General features: G+C 42.7%; 1 protein-coding gene across 5 annotated transcripts in view; it reads right to left on the reverse strand.

Moving 5' to 3' along the window:
• The window catches only part of CPNE4 (copine 4), a 493,898-nt gene that overhangs the window by 25,578 nt on the left and 450,674 nt on the right, over nt 1-17,646 (reverse strand). For all 5 annotated transcript variants that reach the window (XM_041733665.1, XM_041733664.1, XM_041733667.1 and 2 more), the window contains 3 exons: nt 14,027-14,113; nt 10,912-10,971; nt 1,260-1,393 (listed from right to left, as the gene is read on the reverse strand). In XM_041733665.1, the coding sequence (XP_041589599.1) occupies nt 1,260-1,393; nt 10,912-10,971; nt 14,027-14,113 (281 nt within the window). The remainder of the gene's footprint in view (nt 1-1,259; nt 1,394-10,911; nt 10,972-14,026; nt 14,114-17,646) is intronic.

The following is a 17,646-nucleotide window of genomic DNA, read 5'->3' on the forward strand; positions in this document are numbered from 1 at the left end:
GAAAATCACCAGCAAGAGGGATACTGATGAGACCTTGTGCATCACCTGTCCTGTTGGTTTCTCTGCACATTGCGGTCACTGGATTGTCTCATTCCTTATAGTGCCTGGGGCAACAGGTTTTGAATATAACTCCCACTAATCATGAGACTAGAAAAAACAGAAATCATGCTATCCCATACAATTTCTCTGAAACTGGAGGACAGAGCCACTTTATTTTCCTGATTTAAAGGGTTAGTTTGTTGCTTCTTATCACTAACTAGCCTTGTTTTACAATCATACTAAGGACTCAACTGAGATTTATCCATATTTATATTTACATTGGTTCTACCTCAAAGAACCTTCTCAGATAGGTGAACAACTTCACCTCAACCTAGAAATATTGAAAAGGCAAAGTAAATTCAGTTTAATGTAATTTATGTAAATCACAATTCTCTTGGTGGGAAAGGTCAATATTTACCATCAAGGAAAAATAAATGTAATACTTATCTCATCTCAAAATCATGTTTTCTGTATACACACACACACACACACACACACACACACACTTCCATGGGCACACACACACGCACATGGGCAGACGCACACTCTGCTAGTATTACCAATAGCTTTGAAGTCAGTGAAACACCGTGGTTATGAGCTTAAGCAGTGGAATGAATTAGATCTGAGTTCAAATCCTACCACGGGCTGAGTGACAATGCACAGATTACTTAACCTCCCTGTGCAGTTCTCTTCTGTTAAATAGTGCCTACTAGGTAAGGCATAATGTGAGGGTTAGATGCAGTACTGTCCAATAAACTGGTGCTTCTCAAACTCCAAAGTACATACAAATCATTTGGGAATCTTGTTAACAGGAAGATTCTAATTCAATAGGCTTGGGGTGGGGCTCACAATCCTGAATTCCTGGGTGGTGCTGTGCTCCTAGTCCATGGACCACTTTGAGTAGCAAGACATCCTGAAACTTCACAAAATGTAAAGTGGTTTTGCAAGCCAAATAAGAAAGTTGAGAAAGGGTGTGTGTGTGTGTGTGTGTGAGAGAGAGAGAGAGAGAGAGAGACCAAGGTGAACACGGCATGAACTCAAGTTTCTCTAGGTATGGAGAGGATAAAACATCTGGGTCAGCTTTTATCCTGTTCCTTCATGAGCCTCAGTATGGGTAGCTGCTGGGTTTCATTTCCGTTTTTCTGCCAAGGATCAGCCAGGGAACCATCAGAACCCACAGAGAGATATGATAAGGCCTGAGCCAACTGGAAGTCTTGTACCTGTCATAGTCTTGGCAGATCTCCCCCACAGCCACCAAGGCTTTCAGATACTCGTTGGGCTGGTAAGGGTGGATGTAGTGCAGGGAACAGCTGTTCCTGGGGTCTCCGTTTGAGGCTGTGAAATCTATAGCTACCTGGAAGAGAAAATAGGAGAATGGGTGGATTTAAAGTGAATGCATCCTATAGGAATTGTAATCCGCCAACCACACAAAAGACATGGCTTGAGATGGAAAAGCAGCACATCACATACCCTGCCAAGAAGGAAAGTAAGAGAAGTTACTAATTTGGTTGAGGCCACTTCTGTAGTCTTCCGTTCTCCTCTCCCCCAATGCCAAAAGAGAACGTGAGATTGACATGCAGGTCAGAAAGCCCAGCCACTGTTTATCCACATCACCAGGCAGCAGGAGTAAGGGTGGAATATCTGCTCCCCAGGTCATAATTCACTAAGAAACGACTTCTCTGCTCTTCAGGCAGGACAATTCCATCTCAGAGGCAGAGGTAAAATCCCTTAAAACTAAACTCTGTGATAAAGATGTGGTCTATATAAAAAAGCCATTGTCACGTTTTCATGTGTGGTGAGTTGCAGAGCAACGTGCTGAAGTGGTTATAATACATTTTCTGCAAGAAGGAGCTTCGAGTGAGGCATTCAGCTTTTGGTTTCCATTCATGTGGGAAGTCCTGCCTATAACAGAGAGGAAGCCTGAATGCTATGGCATCATGACTGGGAGGTAGAGAAGAAAAATATCTGTCTTGCTGCCAACTAGATATTATCCTTGAACTTCTTAATTTTTTTCTGACCCCCTAGCATCATTATCTAAATAAGAATTGACTCCTTAACACCCTTAGCAACACCAAATAACAACAAAAGCCTCAAGCCTGGAGAGTGCGAAAATGAGAAGGAACATTTCTTCCGTCTCCCAACATTATTACCGTTTAAATAAAAGTTAACCCAGCAAACACCTCTCAAAAAAAAAAAAAAAAAAAGAGCTTCAGCTTGGGAGTGGGCAGGGGTAGGGAAAAGATAATGGGGATTAAAACAAAAGGAGTTGTAGGAAAAGAAAGAAATGTTCATGTTACGTCTTTTCTTTTTCTTTAGGGCCTGTCAGCATCAACTCATAGGCTTACTAATGACAGAAAGGCTTTATTTTCTCTTATGATCTTGTGGGTGGGAAATGTTATTTGTACATCATGTGACAACATTCCACTATGCCACATAATTGGAGTGTCCCATTGGATTTATTGGGGGAGGGGATGTTACTTCTGGAAGGACAGAGAAAAGGTACTATGTGTTCTGTTTCTGCTCCTAAAAGATCAGCCTGCAAGAGTCAGGTTAATAAGGGACAATGTCCCCAATTCCTTATAATGCTGCCACCAAATCTAAGTGACTAGAAGAGGAAAAAGCTATAGGCTAACAGGAGTTCACTTATAATCTTTCTTTTTTTTTCTTTCATAAATTTACTTTATTCATCAGTGATTTTGTGTCCCCTTTTCTTCCTCACCCCTCCCCAGGATTGTGTGGAAACGGAATTTAAGCAGGATTCAAATTCTATTTTCAGAATACCCTGATGTTTTCCACAAAGGGAGTACCAACTGATACAATGCTGGTACTAACAGTGTTTCAAAAGGAAAAAAGGTCAGGTGGAGAGAAATCACACGGTATTTCCCTAACCCTGAGATGCCCTCACTCAGATAACAAAGGGAAGAAAGAGAAGAGTAACCTTTGTTAAAACCCTACTCTGTGTCAGACACTATGTTATCTGCTTTCCAGGTATTTTGTTATTTCATTTCCCCTAAAATCTCTGGTACAAAGAGATTGTCATTTCTTTTTATTGATGGAGATCCTGATGCCAAAGGTGATGAAGTTTGCTGGAGACAGAGCTGGGTTAAAACCCAGGTCTATATGGCTCTGAAGACTGCTCCTCTGTTATGCCATTATACATCTAAGAGAACATATGTGGCTGTGGCTAACATGCCAGGATGTCACATGGGTATGTTAGTTCCTATGAAGAATGGAGGGGATTTAGTCTGGAAGTAGCGATACTAGCTAGAGGCAACAGAGTAATTTAGGAGAGATGAATGGCCTTGAGTGAAAGTTTTTTCTAATCAGAACAGTTGTAAAAGGTAGGCAAAGAGCAATTAAAGTGTGTGTGTGTGTGTGTGTGTGTGTGTGTGTGTGTGTAATAGGGAGAATGTGTTACTGAGGATGACTGGAGGTGATCTAAGAGGACCAGTAAAATCCAGCTGGGAAAAAAGAGAGACAAGAGGTGAAGGTCCTTTTAATCAAGGACTGTGATGAAAAGCTCGAGTGTGGGGGGCCTCCATGTATTCTGTGAATGAGAAGGAGGTGTAAAGCCCTCCAGGACCCACGCATGGGGCCTCAACCAGACAGAGGTCCAAATACATGCAGATTATTTCTGGAAAACTTCTCTAAGAGTAACACCTGGGAGGTGCTTGAGAGATAGTGTTTGAAGAAACCATATATACCTAGGGTCCTCCTGGTTCACGAAGCTCAAGCATGTAGAGCCACCACTCTTAGCCTTTTGGTCCTGATGAGACACACTTAGGCGTAATGGCACCTCCCACACATATATATAGGGTTTAAAAGGTAAACAAAAAATGCTGGGAAGGCCAGGTGTAAAGCCACCTCTTTCCTACTAAAGAAAGCATTTTAGGACTCTAGAGAATTCTAGAGAACGTGGGAATGTTGTTAGGGAGATAACCTTGATTCTGCTCTGATTTATCTAAAATGCAAATCATTGGCAGGTGTCGAGATGTTGTTATTAATAACCAGTACCTATGGCTCACATCAGGTCTGTTTATGAAGTTCGTCATCATGGATCACCACAATCCTCTGCCTGTGCTTCTGGATGCTGCAGTTGAAAACTGTCCCATGCGCTGATTACCTGAGTGTCAAGGGTATTCCATGGTGACAAACACAATGCTGGTGTCTTGATATAAAACCAGAGAATGAAACCAGGTAATACAAAGGCCAGAAGGGAAAAACCTCCATAAAGAAAAATGACAACTCAAGAAACTCAAATGTTCCTCTTTTCCTCCACAGGCATGGGCAAGATCCTCCAAGTACGCAGGCACCAAGTGGCAGCATTCAAGTCCGGGTGTATCACCTGAATGAATATGTTGTGTTATGGGCAGAAGTGTGTATAATGTCTGGATGAACACACATAGATTTTGGCAACAATGTATTTTAAAATAGAGCAACATATCATAGAGTTGGGGCGAGTGGTGACGAGGACACAAATTCAAGAAGGCATTCATTGCGTGCTGACCCTGCACTTGCATGATCTCGAGAGTGAATGCCTCCTTTTAAAGTTTGCACCCTAGCTGCCTCTCTTGCTTTACCCTCATTCTGGCCTTGTTTGTATTTTCATTTTCTATCAACTGTTCATCCTCGGGTTTGGAATAATTCCCTTCTGCTTAACAAACTAGTGTGGAGCAGGGGTGAGAGCGAGAAGGGGGATTGTGACCAGAGAGATTGAGGATAGAAAATGAAGAGTACTTGGTGACTGATGGCTGACAAGATGACATCTTGAGGATAGTGGAACCCTGAAGACCACTGTTAGAAGGTCGGTGTTGGGTTGCCTGCTCTTGGGGTGCTGTGCAGACATATGAATAGGCCTGATGGAAATTTTACTTTTTTTCTGCAGACAGCCCTCTGGGGGCAGGGGAGGGGGGTGGAGGGGTTCCACTTTTTCCACAGGGATGGCCCCAGTGTCTATGACAAACACAGAGGTTATTCTAGCTCCAGAGACTCTGATAGAGCTTTGGGGAAAGGTATGAACTGAAAACTTACGTGGACAAAGAGGAAAGAAACCAATGATCCTTACCACCTACCCCTTTCTGTAGTTCCCACTGCTTATAACAAAAATATTTTATCATTGGCTAGACAGCAAGATAGTCTTAAGTATACAGCAGCTGAAAGATCTTTTTCCTGGCAAGTTATGGTTTCTAATGTCTCCCTGATGAAGCTGGAGATAAAACATCTATCTTCAGGAGGTGGCCCTTCTACCAAGAATTCTCTGTGCTCTTTAAGTTAGCATTAGTGGAAAGAGAACAGAGCGAAAGGTTAGGTTTATTTTAAAAAGCAACAGGGAGGCAGTGAAAGACGGGAATAAGCTGAGAAATAAAAGCAAAGAAAATGACTGAAAAATACCAGTTTGTGGAGGTGGCTACCAACGCCTGGCTTCCTGAATGCTGGTGAGCTTGTGGGGTGGCCACGTTTTCATTTTCTGATATGAAGCATTTACAAAAGCCTGTGGTTCTGGTATGTGCTCCAATCTTCTCAGCAGGCAGCCTGGGAACAGGCGCCCGCCCGTGGCTCTCCCCTTCTGCCCAGGAGGCCTCGCTCATCATTAAGCAGAGCTGTGGAGCAGCTTTGCAAACCCTTGTCAAGTCAGACTGTGCAATGTTCCCTCTATTGCTACCAAGCCTCCGGTGCAGAGCTGCTTCCCAGAAAAGGCTGGAAGCCAATCAGAAGCATCTATCTTCAGACATTCTTAGCTTCTTATATGAAATGAGCCCACTCCTCAGATCCCCTTCTCTTCTGTGACAAACAAGCCATTTGAAACCTCCCGGATATTTTCTAAGGGAAGTTGCTGTGAACCACCTTCTGGTTAGCTGCCTTATTTCTCTGCAATCAATCTGCAGTCAACCTTTGTCATATCATCTGCTGGGGCAGCGGTTTTCTTTCTTTTATGTTTTTTTTTTTTTTTTATATTTGTATGTAGTTTGGACCCGTATAATAAGCCTGATAGGTAGAGATATTGTTCAGTCTAGACCATTTCTTAAATGACAGGTTAAACTCTTGTGCTTTTCAATTTCCTCAAAACTCCACTAGGGGCAAAGAAATGGGACCCTAGGCTAGATGGAAGGGATCCCCAAGGTCACCTGATTCATTTCCCACAAACTGCTTAGCATTCCGCTTTTCAACCCAGGGCTCATTCTCATTTCTCAGAGGTCTACACCAGAGTCTGCCAGTGTTTAGCCTGGGATATAATGTAGTGATTTCAAACTTAAACTGGGACACAGTGTAGACAGAGGATGCCTGGAAGGTGTTAGGGACTGGGCAGATTGCCTGAGAGAATTCGTAATAGGTGATCTTTTCCTTTGGGCTGGAAGGTTAATCTGGGAGGAGCCCCATTCAGATTATTATATTCTATTACCAAAATGTAGACTATAAAATCAGAGAAAAAGCAAAGCCATACTGTTCTTAATGTTAAAAAATTATCAATAATAAAAATGGCCATCTGAAAATATGAAAAAATACATTTTGAAGGTCACCTGGACCACTTGAGAATCTGATACAAAATTTATGTCCTTTCATTGGAAAATGCACATACCTAATTCTGCACATAATTTTGGGAGCTCAGGGATGCCCCACAGAATGAGGTATGATCCACAGAATTGTGGATCCTAGGCTAGGATTCCACTAGCCTAGCAAGTCATGTTTCTTTTTCCTTTCTAGATTTCCCCTCTCTCTCCCTCTCCCTCCTCCCCTTTTTCTCTCTCTCTACATAGACACACAAATATTTTATCTGGTTATAATCATAGGGTAGCTCTGCTTTATGTTCTTTTTTTTTTTTTCAGTTAACAGTAGGTCATAAATATGTCTCCATGTTATCATCAATCATTATAATTATCATTTAGAATGGCTGTATCATAATCCACCTAAATGAGGTACTGTAATTTACATAGCCATTATCCTATTGTTGGACATTTAGGGTGCTTACTGCTTGTCTCTGAAAATCTGCTTTACAAAGTACATTTTTTTTTTTTTTTTTTTGCACCTGGAAAAGCAGTAACTTTCAAAGGAAATAGTGAAGTTTTCTACCATTTTCTTTCCAAATACCTTATGGTGTCTGTCTCTTCTATCCTGCCTATAATCTTGTGTTTTGTGTGTGAAATTCTAGTATCTAATTTTATTTTTGCCTGCTGTGCCATGTGCCAAACACAGTGAACTCCATCTCCCCCTCTCTAGTCTGTTTCTCGTCCACCCACCTCCCCCGGCCTCCTCCAGGACTGCCATGTGACAGTTGCCCTCAAATTCTTAGCACTTGAGGATTCACGCGAGGAGATAGAACGTCCTCAGGGGCGCCCTTGGCCTCTCGAAATTGTGTGCAGAATCAGGTGTGTGCATTTTCCAGCAAGAGGATATAGATTGTGTATCAGATTCTCAAGTGGTGCCGCTGACCAAAAAAGAATCATTGACTAGGGCTCTTTTTAGCATCTTAATCTCTTTCCCTCCCCTGGAGCTGCTTCTCTACTTGTAGTCAGATTCTAGCCTAAAATTTGCCCTCTTTTAATCCTCAAGTTGCTATCCTCCTTTCCCCCTCTTGCCGCCTCTTCACTGCCCGCCTTCCTCAATGAGTGGTTATACCCACTGTGTTCCCTTCCTTACTTTCTGTCTACACCCTAACTCCTGGGTCTCCCTGTCTCACGCTGCTAAAATTGCTCATTCAAAAGATGATACGTGCCTCTTTATCACATACCCCTGTTTTTTATTCATCTTCTACATTCTCTTTCACATATGGGATTATTGCCCTTGATCTTATAAAATTTTCTTCCTAATCATTTGAAGTTCTGGCTTGTCCTGGACCTTTCCTCTGGCATTTCTGCATCTATTGGTTACCCTTCTTCCCCTTGCTGCCCACCGGAGATCTGTAATTTTCTGAGACACCTTTTTTCTCTCTGTATTCTTCTCTCTGGCCATCTTATCCAGACCCTTATGTGTGCAGCTTCTACCTCTCTCCTGAAGCCTACAACCATAGTTCTAAGAGCCATCTCTACTGGAAGACCTGAAAGTACCTCCATCATGTCCAAGTGCAAATCCATCATCTCACTGGCAGCTCCTCTGGATTTCCATATTGCCATGAATAGGCTCGCCATGCGTTGTCAGTCAGGCACAAAAGATTTGAGGCCTCTGGACTCATCATTCTCTCTTGTCTTCCGTTGCCTCATTGCACAGGCCAAGGCTTATTGGTCTCTCTTGCTGCAGTGTTTCTTCCTACTGCTGCCCTGCTGGGTTAGCCTCTTACTACTTGTCACCAGGACTATTAATCTCTTCTTGCTTCATCTTCCAGAGTACCCACACCACCTTCGATGCCTTCCACCAAACACGCCCAGTTTAGTTCCCTAATGCATGTCCCCAATTGCTTCGATGTCCTGCTCAAGATTCTTCTGAACATTCCCTCATTTACCACCTTACTTCAAAATTAAAAGCCCTTCAAATTCTTTTTTTTTTTTAGCCCTTCAAATTCTTAATCCAAACCACTTCTCTAACACTCCTCTGAATATATCATGTTTATGCATATTAACCCAAATATGGTTTCAATATTTATCAGTAGAATATGTGGATGCATAAACATTTAAGTTCATAGGGATGCTTTTTTTTTTTTTTTAAAGAGAGGTGGAGGTGGGGAGGGACAGAAGGAGAGGAAGAGAGAGAATCTTAAGCAGGCTCTGCACTAGCCTCCCACTGACATGGGCTTGATCTCACAACCTTGAGATCATAGCCTGAGCCAAAATCAAGAGTTGGACACTTAACTGACTGAGCCATCCCTGTAGGGATGCTTTTGAAGGAAAAACCTAGTATCATATATATCCATCTCATTTCTTGTTTTTCCTAAATCTTACCTCTCCTTTAAGGTTTAGGGTTCAATCCACTATAATTCAATAACAGTAACTAATATACATCAGCCTGGCATCTGAAGGGAAAGATGCTCCACTTTTGACATCTTAAGGTTGAGTCAGAAATACCAGGCATCTGTGGAAAGTGCAAAAGCTTTCTCTGAGCCCCTGTTTGTAACAGGCACTGGTCAGAGCCTTGACAGGAAACAAACAGTCCCTTCAAAAGGATGATCCAAAAGAGCTTAATAAAAAGACAATTTGAAAAGTTGAGGGACACTAGTCGATAAGGTAAGGGAAGAGGAGTTAGAACTGAGGACGTGGTGAGAGCCATTAAGGTGGTGCCTCCCAGCGGGGGAGGACCAGCAGTAGTGAGAGAGGAGGGGAGGGTCATACTTCTGTTATCAGGCAGGCCATGTGGACCCAGCATGTGGAGCTGGGGACCCTGTGGGGTTAAACTTCTGATGTTCATGGGGGCTGGTTTTTGCAGCATAATTCCAAGTGCAGAGCAAGCCCCTGAAGGTTGAATAAAGAGTTATTCAAGAGCATGGAATCTATAGACTCTAAAACAGACCCAAATCAATAGAACTTTCCCTTGAAAATCTATAAATAGTTTCCTGAGTTGCTCATTTGCCTAAGATTGTGGAACACTATTTTCAGTAGCTCTCTTTTATGATACTGTTGGCTTCTCTGCTTCCATTTGTGTATATCTAGCACAATGAGCCCACAGGAGGCTAGAGTTAGGTGTGTGTGCTTACAATGAGCAGGTTTGCTCCTTTCCATATGTGCTGCCATGCATGCGGGAGGGCTGGGTGGGTGCACCTTTAGAGAACCTTAAAGAAATGACCAAATTCTATAATTAACTCATAACTATTGAGGGGTAGGTGAACAATGCTCGGAGGTTAGGGAGGACATAGGTAGACTCCTCTGAGATTAGAGTAGAGAACAAGCCTCTAGTTAAGGAGGGGTCAGCCTGTCAAACAACCCTAAACTCATTCCTTTGGAACTCCTTTTAGTTCTTTGAGTACCACCATCCCTGTCCCAGAAATACATTGGTCCTGTCTTCTCTCTTGGGCTTAAACCTGGACAAAAAAATTAAACCATCTGCCTTGCTTTCTTCATATGACTGAGCCAGTCAGGGAGCTAAACAGGGCTGAACTTCATGACTATGCATCTGTAAGAAGAGGAACAAAAGCTGTTCAGATTGTATTTGTCTTGTTTGCCATGTGGCTTTCCCATAGGTTTTTAGCAGATCTCTCTCTCTGGCCATCTCAGGATGCTCTTTCTGGAGGTCACATCTGCCCAAACCTAGAAGGGTTTCGAATATTAAGTTATTCCAGGGCAGATGGACTCATAAGCTTGTTCTACCAGCATCTTAAAAAGACCCAGCCAACCCACCCAAATACATATTTGGGGCATGTAAATCCCATGTGTTCACAGATTACATGTAGGAGATGATACCTGATCCACCCACTGAATCTAGGTACTCTATTTCTCAACTTTGAAAGACTAGTTCTCCAATATTCTGAAATTCACCTTTTCATTGTTTAATGAACCACTTGGATGGCTTACTCTTGGCATTGGTGCTTGTGTTTGGGCTGTATCTGCCTTGGCTCAGTGAGACTTACTTCCTTGCCATCCTACTCACCAGGCGATGGGATCTGGCAATATGCCCACTGCTCCATGCCTCAAATAGTTACTGAAAGAATGGGAAGCATTAGGAAGGTTCTCAAATCATCTGAGTTTGAGTGACATGAATTTCTTGATATGATTGCGTGACAGCCATACTCAATGGAGAAAATGGAAATATGAACTCACTTTAAAAACATACTATAAAAAACCAAGAAACATGATACTATGCAATATTTCAGCAATGAGAACTGAACAAAGCTGACAAAAGTTGATTTTGTTGTTAAGGGTTTTAGTAAACTTTTGTCTCCTCATTCCCTCAATCCAGCACCATCCCCCATACCTTGCTCCTTGAATACAAACAAATGGGGAAACAACTTACTGTAAACTGGATTTGGCAGCCACCCATTATGTAGTCCAAGAAAGAATGCATCTTGTGGATCTGCATGGGAGAGGGAGAGGAAATCATTTTAGTAACAACACAATCTATTTCCTTATGGAGTGGAAGCTTAATCTTTGGGGTTGGGCTGCTAACCTAGAATAACGAGTAGAAAGAGCTCTGTGGGGAAAAAAGGAGTCAGTTGATTTTGTTATGTTAAGGAGAGAAAAAGCAATGCTCAATTCAGATGGCCCTGTGAGGATTGCAACTACCCATGCCCTGCTCCCCTCTCTTGGGTTATGGTATCTCTGGTGAGAGACTAACAGTGTATTTTCCAAGTGTCACTCCTATTTTGGAATCCTATTTTGGAATTAATAAAGTCTCACACTTGGCTTCGGTTTTGCTCCCCATGTCTAAGTCCCAGTCCTGGTACCATTCTTAATACCACAAGTAATCTAGATTGGTGGCTTCAGGGTCACAATGACCTAAGAAGGCCTTCACTGACAGTTTCCCATTAGTTACATTCCTTCCATACCATGAAAAATGACTAATACTTATGAGCACTAACTCTAAGCCAGGGACTCAACATCCATAATTTCATTTAATTCTTAGAACAACCTTATAAAATTGGTACTATCATTATTCTTGTGCCTTTTCGTGGAGGAGGGAATTGAGGCTAAGATCTCCTACCTAGTAAGTAGGTGGTGGAGGTGGGACTCTAATGATGGCAGTCTGGACTGCATAGTCCATTCTTTGGACCTCTGGGCTGGGAGTCGGCGTGGTCCCTGCTTTCTATCCAACCATGAACATCTGTGTTCTCATGTGCCTTACCAATTTCTGGTCTTAATTTCTGCTTCCATGATTCTTCTGCTTGACTCAGGGTGATATTCATCCATTTATTTATTTAACAAGGATTTATTGAGCCCCCACTATGCACTAGATGGTAGGGATATAGTGATGAGAAAAAGGGACGTGATCCCTGTAGTCATGGAGCTCACAAACTGCCCCCTTTTACCTGTGAATTCTGACCCTCAATTCTCATATTCCATCTGATATTCAGGGCAGCGTCTCAGAGACTGACCCAAGAAATCCTGTGTTGGTACCACCTCCAGGTGGTACACATCTCTTGGCAGACTTCTCAGGGCTAATGTTCACTTGGCCCCCTAAACAGTGTCTACTCCAGGCTTCCTTCTGGCAATGCTTTGCTTGATGGTTGAGACACCCTCCTATTGTCTTGTATATCGAGGAAATAAGAACTTGGTTGGGAATGAGTTGAAATAACGTTGGCCCCTGAGCACTAAATTATGAGATCAATTCATGGAGGATCAAAACAAATTTAGACACAGTCACCTACAGGAGACATATAACCACTGAACTGGTTCATCTAGATCTTTTCTCTTTCCTGCTTCCCTGGCTATGAGGATGTTTTGAAAGTGCCTGGGATTTGATTTGTAAGGTAAGATGACCAGAGACAAGTGCCTTTGGAAGCAGGCACAGCTCCCCAAAGGACTGGAGGCATGTCACGCCACTCAGAGGCCACATGGAGAAGCATGAGAGTCAGTCAGACGGCAGAAAGATTGAAAGGAAAGTGTGGGTAGAAGTCCTTATTGTGTTTTTTCGTGTAAGGAATGAGTGAGTAGGGTAAGCAGTTAAACTAGTTTAGGATTGGAGAGTTTCAATAATTTTGGTGGCTCTGGAATATAGAGGTGGCCTCTAATTATCTGAAGCCTGTACGTGGGATGATATAGGGCCACAGAAATATTGACTGTATATGTGAGAGCTCCGTAAAGGAGGTGGTTGCAGGTATGGGCTCTGGATTAGTAGGTCTGCATATTAAAGCTATGCTCACAGCAAGTTGTTTGCTATCTCCAGGAATTAGCTAACCCCAGGAGGAGCAGATCCTACCTGGGTCTGCAGGGCCCCAAGACATTAAAGCATCAAAAACTATAGAAAATAAAAGACACAATTAATACAATGATCCCAGTTGGCCAATCCTCTAGTTATCCCCTAGTCCCACTGACTGATTCAAGGGGTGGGCACATTTGTCTTTCCTTCCCTCTTTTTCTTGCTATGAGAGCATGTGCTCCTGCAGCACCCAGCAGCCATGGAAAGAAAAATCTGGGAGAAGGAACCGGACACACAAAAAGAGAAACTAGATGGCATTTAAGTCTTATATGGTAGAATCAGACAGGCATAGGTTAAAATCTCAGTATTTAAACTTACCACATGTGTGACTAGTTACATGATCTCAGTTGACAGCAGAAATCTCAGGGTTATGATACAAGTTAAACAGAATTCTTCATAGTTACTCTCACATAGTAAATACTCAACCAGTGCCAGAGTTACTCTTAGGTGTGATTTAAGAGATTTGATTATTAGCATGTAGGATTTTATGTGAAGTTAGAGCCCTTCTGGGAGGAATTTCTAGGCCCTTGTGATCTTTCACCATTGCTTTGTGTTTATAGCACCCTTTCAGCATGGGTGAGCTGCCACATACAAAGCACTGAACACTGTGACAACCACATGGTAGGTGCTCTGGAAATGTTGGCTTACCCTTTTGGGGGATCTCCCTCTGATGCTGTTCTGGACAGAGAAGAGCCTGACACATGACAAGGACTCCTCATCTTTGGGGGTATGACTATCTTTGTGGAAGGGAAAGTGGCATTGAGCCACCAAAACTCCAAGGCCACCCATGCTTACATTTCTCATTGCACATCCATTAATACACTGACTTTCTGATTTTTATTTTTATTTTTATTTTTATTTATTTTTATTTTTTTTTAAAATGCATACTCTTTTCATTCTTTTTTTTTTTTTTTAATTTTTTATTTATTTATGATAGTCACACAGAGAGAGAGAGAGAGAGGCAGAGACATAGGCAGAGGGAGAAGCAGGCTCCATGCACCGGGAGCCCGATGTGGGATTCGATCCCGGGTCTCCAGGATCGCGCCCTGGGCCGAAGGCAGGCGCTAAACCACTGCGCCACCCAGGGATCCCCTGATTTTTATTTTTAAAAACACCACACCTCCTTGATATCCTTTCCCATTGACCGTACAACCTGAGCTCTTCCTCCCAGCCCTAGCTTCACAGTCCTGGGAGAGAGGGACCACATACATACCTTGCACAGATTCAAAATCACCATGCCCGAGTTCTTATAATTCTTCTTCTTGGCTTTGTATTTGGGATTGATGCACTCCCACTGCACCTGTGACAACATCACATGCTCAGGGAGAAGTGGAGTCATTCAGGGAGGCCCAGTCCCCAGGTGCTGCAGCCAGATGGATATGAAAGCTGACAAATGGTCTCTGCATGATAACCCTTGCATCCCAAGGGACTGTACAGAGGTATGGCTGAGTGAGACTGACATCAGGTTGCCTAGTTGGAATCCCGGTCATACCAATTTCCTGGCATGTGACCCTTAGCAAATTACTTGATTTCTCTATGTCTTAGATATCTCCTCCATAAAATGGAGCTGATAATTGTATCTATCTCAGGATTATTGTGAAGATTTAATTTTTTTTTTTTTTAATTCACAAGAGACACATGGAGAGAGGCAGAGACATAGGCAGAAGGAGAAGCAGGCTCCCTGCAGGGATCCTGATGCCAGACTCAATCCCAGGACTCCAGGATCATGACCTGAGCCAAAGACATTCAACCACTGAGCCACCCAGTACCCCAATTATTGTGAAGATTTAATAATTAATCCACATAATACATTTAAAACAGTGCCCAGCACTTTTAAATGCTTTATATTAATAGGGTCAAATCAAGCAACAGAGAGAAGGAGACATCTGGAGACACATTCCTAACCCAAGTGTTGAGTCTTAGTGCCTGAGAAATAGCTTAAAAGCTTGGAACATTGAGAGACATTGAATGCTGGCTACAGGAAGTTAGTCGGGGTGATGATTAGTTTGCATAGAACCTCACTGAGAACTAAAATAATAGAGTGATACATATCACAACAGTGACACAACAGATCTCCCATGGGGCTTCTCTGAGGGATAGTATCAGACCTGCAAGAGTGGCTGAAATTGAGGGAGTGTCTAGTGGAAGAGATATCAAGCCTTCCGGCCTACAAGAGACTTCATGTGACAAAACCAACTACAAGTCAAACATCCAAGAGCTACTAAATGCTCCTGCCTACCATTCTAGGGGAGCTGGATCCTTGGATTTCTAGTTAGGAGACAAATTTTCACTCTCTCTCTGACAAGAGTATCTGAGAATAAAGCAGTTTCTGAGGCAGATGTGAGTTGGGGTAGACTGATACAGCACTGACTCCCACTGATTCATTCTTCTTAGGGTTCATGCATTTGGGCAGTTCCCTCCCACAGTGACAGTGAGCATACTCATGTGACTTGTTTTGGCCAATTGAATATTAGCAAAAGTGATATGAGCAGAGGATTAAAAAGTGCTTGTGCATTGGGGCTTGCCTTCTTCTTGCTGCTAGGGAGTTTTTGCCGCCATGTAGAAAAGCTTAGGCTGATCTGGAGAATAAGAGTACATGGAGAAATGTCCTGGCCATCCCCATTGCTGAGGCATACATGCATGAGTGAGTTCAGTCGGCATCATGTAGAGCAGAGAGGAACTGCCCTGGGTGAACTCAGCCTATATTGCCAACCCAGGGAACTATGGGCAAATAATGATTGTTGTTTCAGCCAGGAAGTTTTGGGGTAATTTGTTCCTCAGCAACAGATAATTGAAACAATAGTTTCTCAATACTGGGAATTTCCAGTAGGCACTGAGTAACTCTGTAAGGGTTGGGAAGAGAGGAATCCTGTACTGGCTAAAGGTCCTCTAAAACTCCTTCCATAAAAGGAAGGAAAGAAAAAGAGGAAGGAAGGAAGGAAGGAAGGAAGGAAGGAAGGAAGGAAGGAAGGAAGGAAGGAAGGGAGGGAGGGATCTAGGGAGGGAGGAGAGGAAGAAAGAAGAGTCAAATTGAATCTCCAACCTTGGTTTTTTTTAGAGGCCTAATCCTTCCATCTTCATGATGGTTGTCTTTCTTCCCTCATTTAGGTTCTCTTCTCACTTGCTCTCCATGTGGGTAGCATCTGATCAACAAGAATTCTAGCTTGTCTCAAAGTAGATTTAGTATTTTCTGACCAAGCACCCCAAGCCCCTCCCAAATTCATCAAAACTGAAATTGCCTTTCCCCCAAATATTCCTCTAATGTCACAGTACAAACAAGTAGTGTAGGAATTTCCCTTTCACTTGGAAAGAAAAGATCCGAAATAAGCTGTGACGATTCCTTTGTCATTTCTAATAATTTCTATTAACCTCAATTTCTTCAGTCAAGCAGGACATAACGAATGAAACTTTGAATGAGTTAAATTTCAAGTTAAATTAAGAATTCTAATGATAATCTATGAAAAGCCTACTCATTTCGATTACAGGCTAAGGTGTATCAGTAGTGGAGGAGGGTTGATGCAGCCAGATAAGGGCTCCAAGGAAGCAGGTACTTGGGGCTTTCATGCCTGTTGGGTGGGAAAGGGATGCTGATGAACCAGGTCTAAGTATTTTGCATCTGTCTTGGGATAAAGTTTTCATGTAACTATAGACTATGTGCTTTACATCAACAATCCCACTTAACTCTCCCACAATGTACTTTTAGAGATAAAAGATGAGGCTCAGGTCTTATGGGTGGCAACTGGTAGAGCTGGGATTCACCGCATCAGTCTCCCTCCAAAGCCTGGCCCAGTGACACAGTGCTTCCCCGGGGGGTCTTACAGGGGCTCTCCTATTTGTTCTCGCAAGTTTCTCCTTTGGCCACCGCAGTCTAAGGCTGTTCATGAAGGCCCCCCAAAATTATTCCAAGCTAATCAAGAATTGACCCTGCAGAACAATGACTCTCACAGGAAGGAGCTTAAAAGAAGATGGTTCCTCGTTTTGTCTCTGTTTCTACTCACTGAGGTTCCTCAGGTTCCCACCTCCTCTATCCTCTCTCCTTATCCTCCATTCTCTTGACATTAACTACCTATTCGTTGGCAGCTCCAAAAATACATCTCCAGGGAGGCCTCTGTTCCAGTTTCCCAAACCCCATTCGTGAACTTTCCTTACAAACTAGACCTCCCTGAAACAAGACTTCCTTACTCAGGAAATGGCGCCAACATTTACTCATCTATCCCCCTCATAGCCAAACTCTCAACACGTCATGTAGCTCTTGTCTCCAAAATCTACCTTAAATCACTCTGCTTCTCTCCATCTCTGTTATCACTTTTTTACCCTAAGTCATTATCACCTCTTGCTTTGCCTGCAAGTAGCCTCCGACAGATCTGCTTCACTATCTTCTGTCTCTCTCTCTAATGGATTATCTACACAGTGGCCAGAGGCATTTTTTTAAAAGTTAAAACTAGTCATGTTATTCTCTAGCCGGAACCTCTTCGCACCACTGTCCAGTAGAATTTTCTGCAATGATGGAAATATTCTATATCTGTACCAACCAATATTGAAGCCACTAGACACATGAGACTATGGAGTACTTGGAGGGTGACTAGTGTGGCTGAGGAATTGAAATTGAAACTTAATTTTAGTTAATTAAGACTAAAACACTCACATGTAGCTAGTGGCTCCTGTCCTAGCACAAAGCTGTCTCTCATCACTTTTAGAAGAAAATCCAAACTCCTTTCTTCAAACTATTAGAATGTGCTTTTTCTGGCCCCTGCCTTTGTCTTTGACCACATTTCATCCACTCCAAATATACTAGTCTCTTTCCATATCCTTAATCACACCAAGCTCTTTCCT

Source organism: Vulpes lagopus, chromosome 19 (genome assembly GCF_018345385.1).
Source record: "Vulpes lagopus strain Blue_001 chromosome 19, ASM1834538v1, whole genome shotgun sequence".
Taxonomy (NCBI): Eukaryota; Metazoa; Chordata; class Mammalia; order Carnivora; family Canidae; genus Vulpes; species Vulpes lagopus.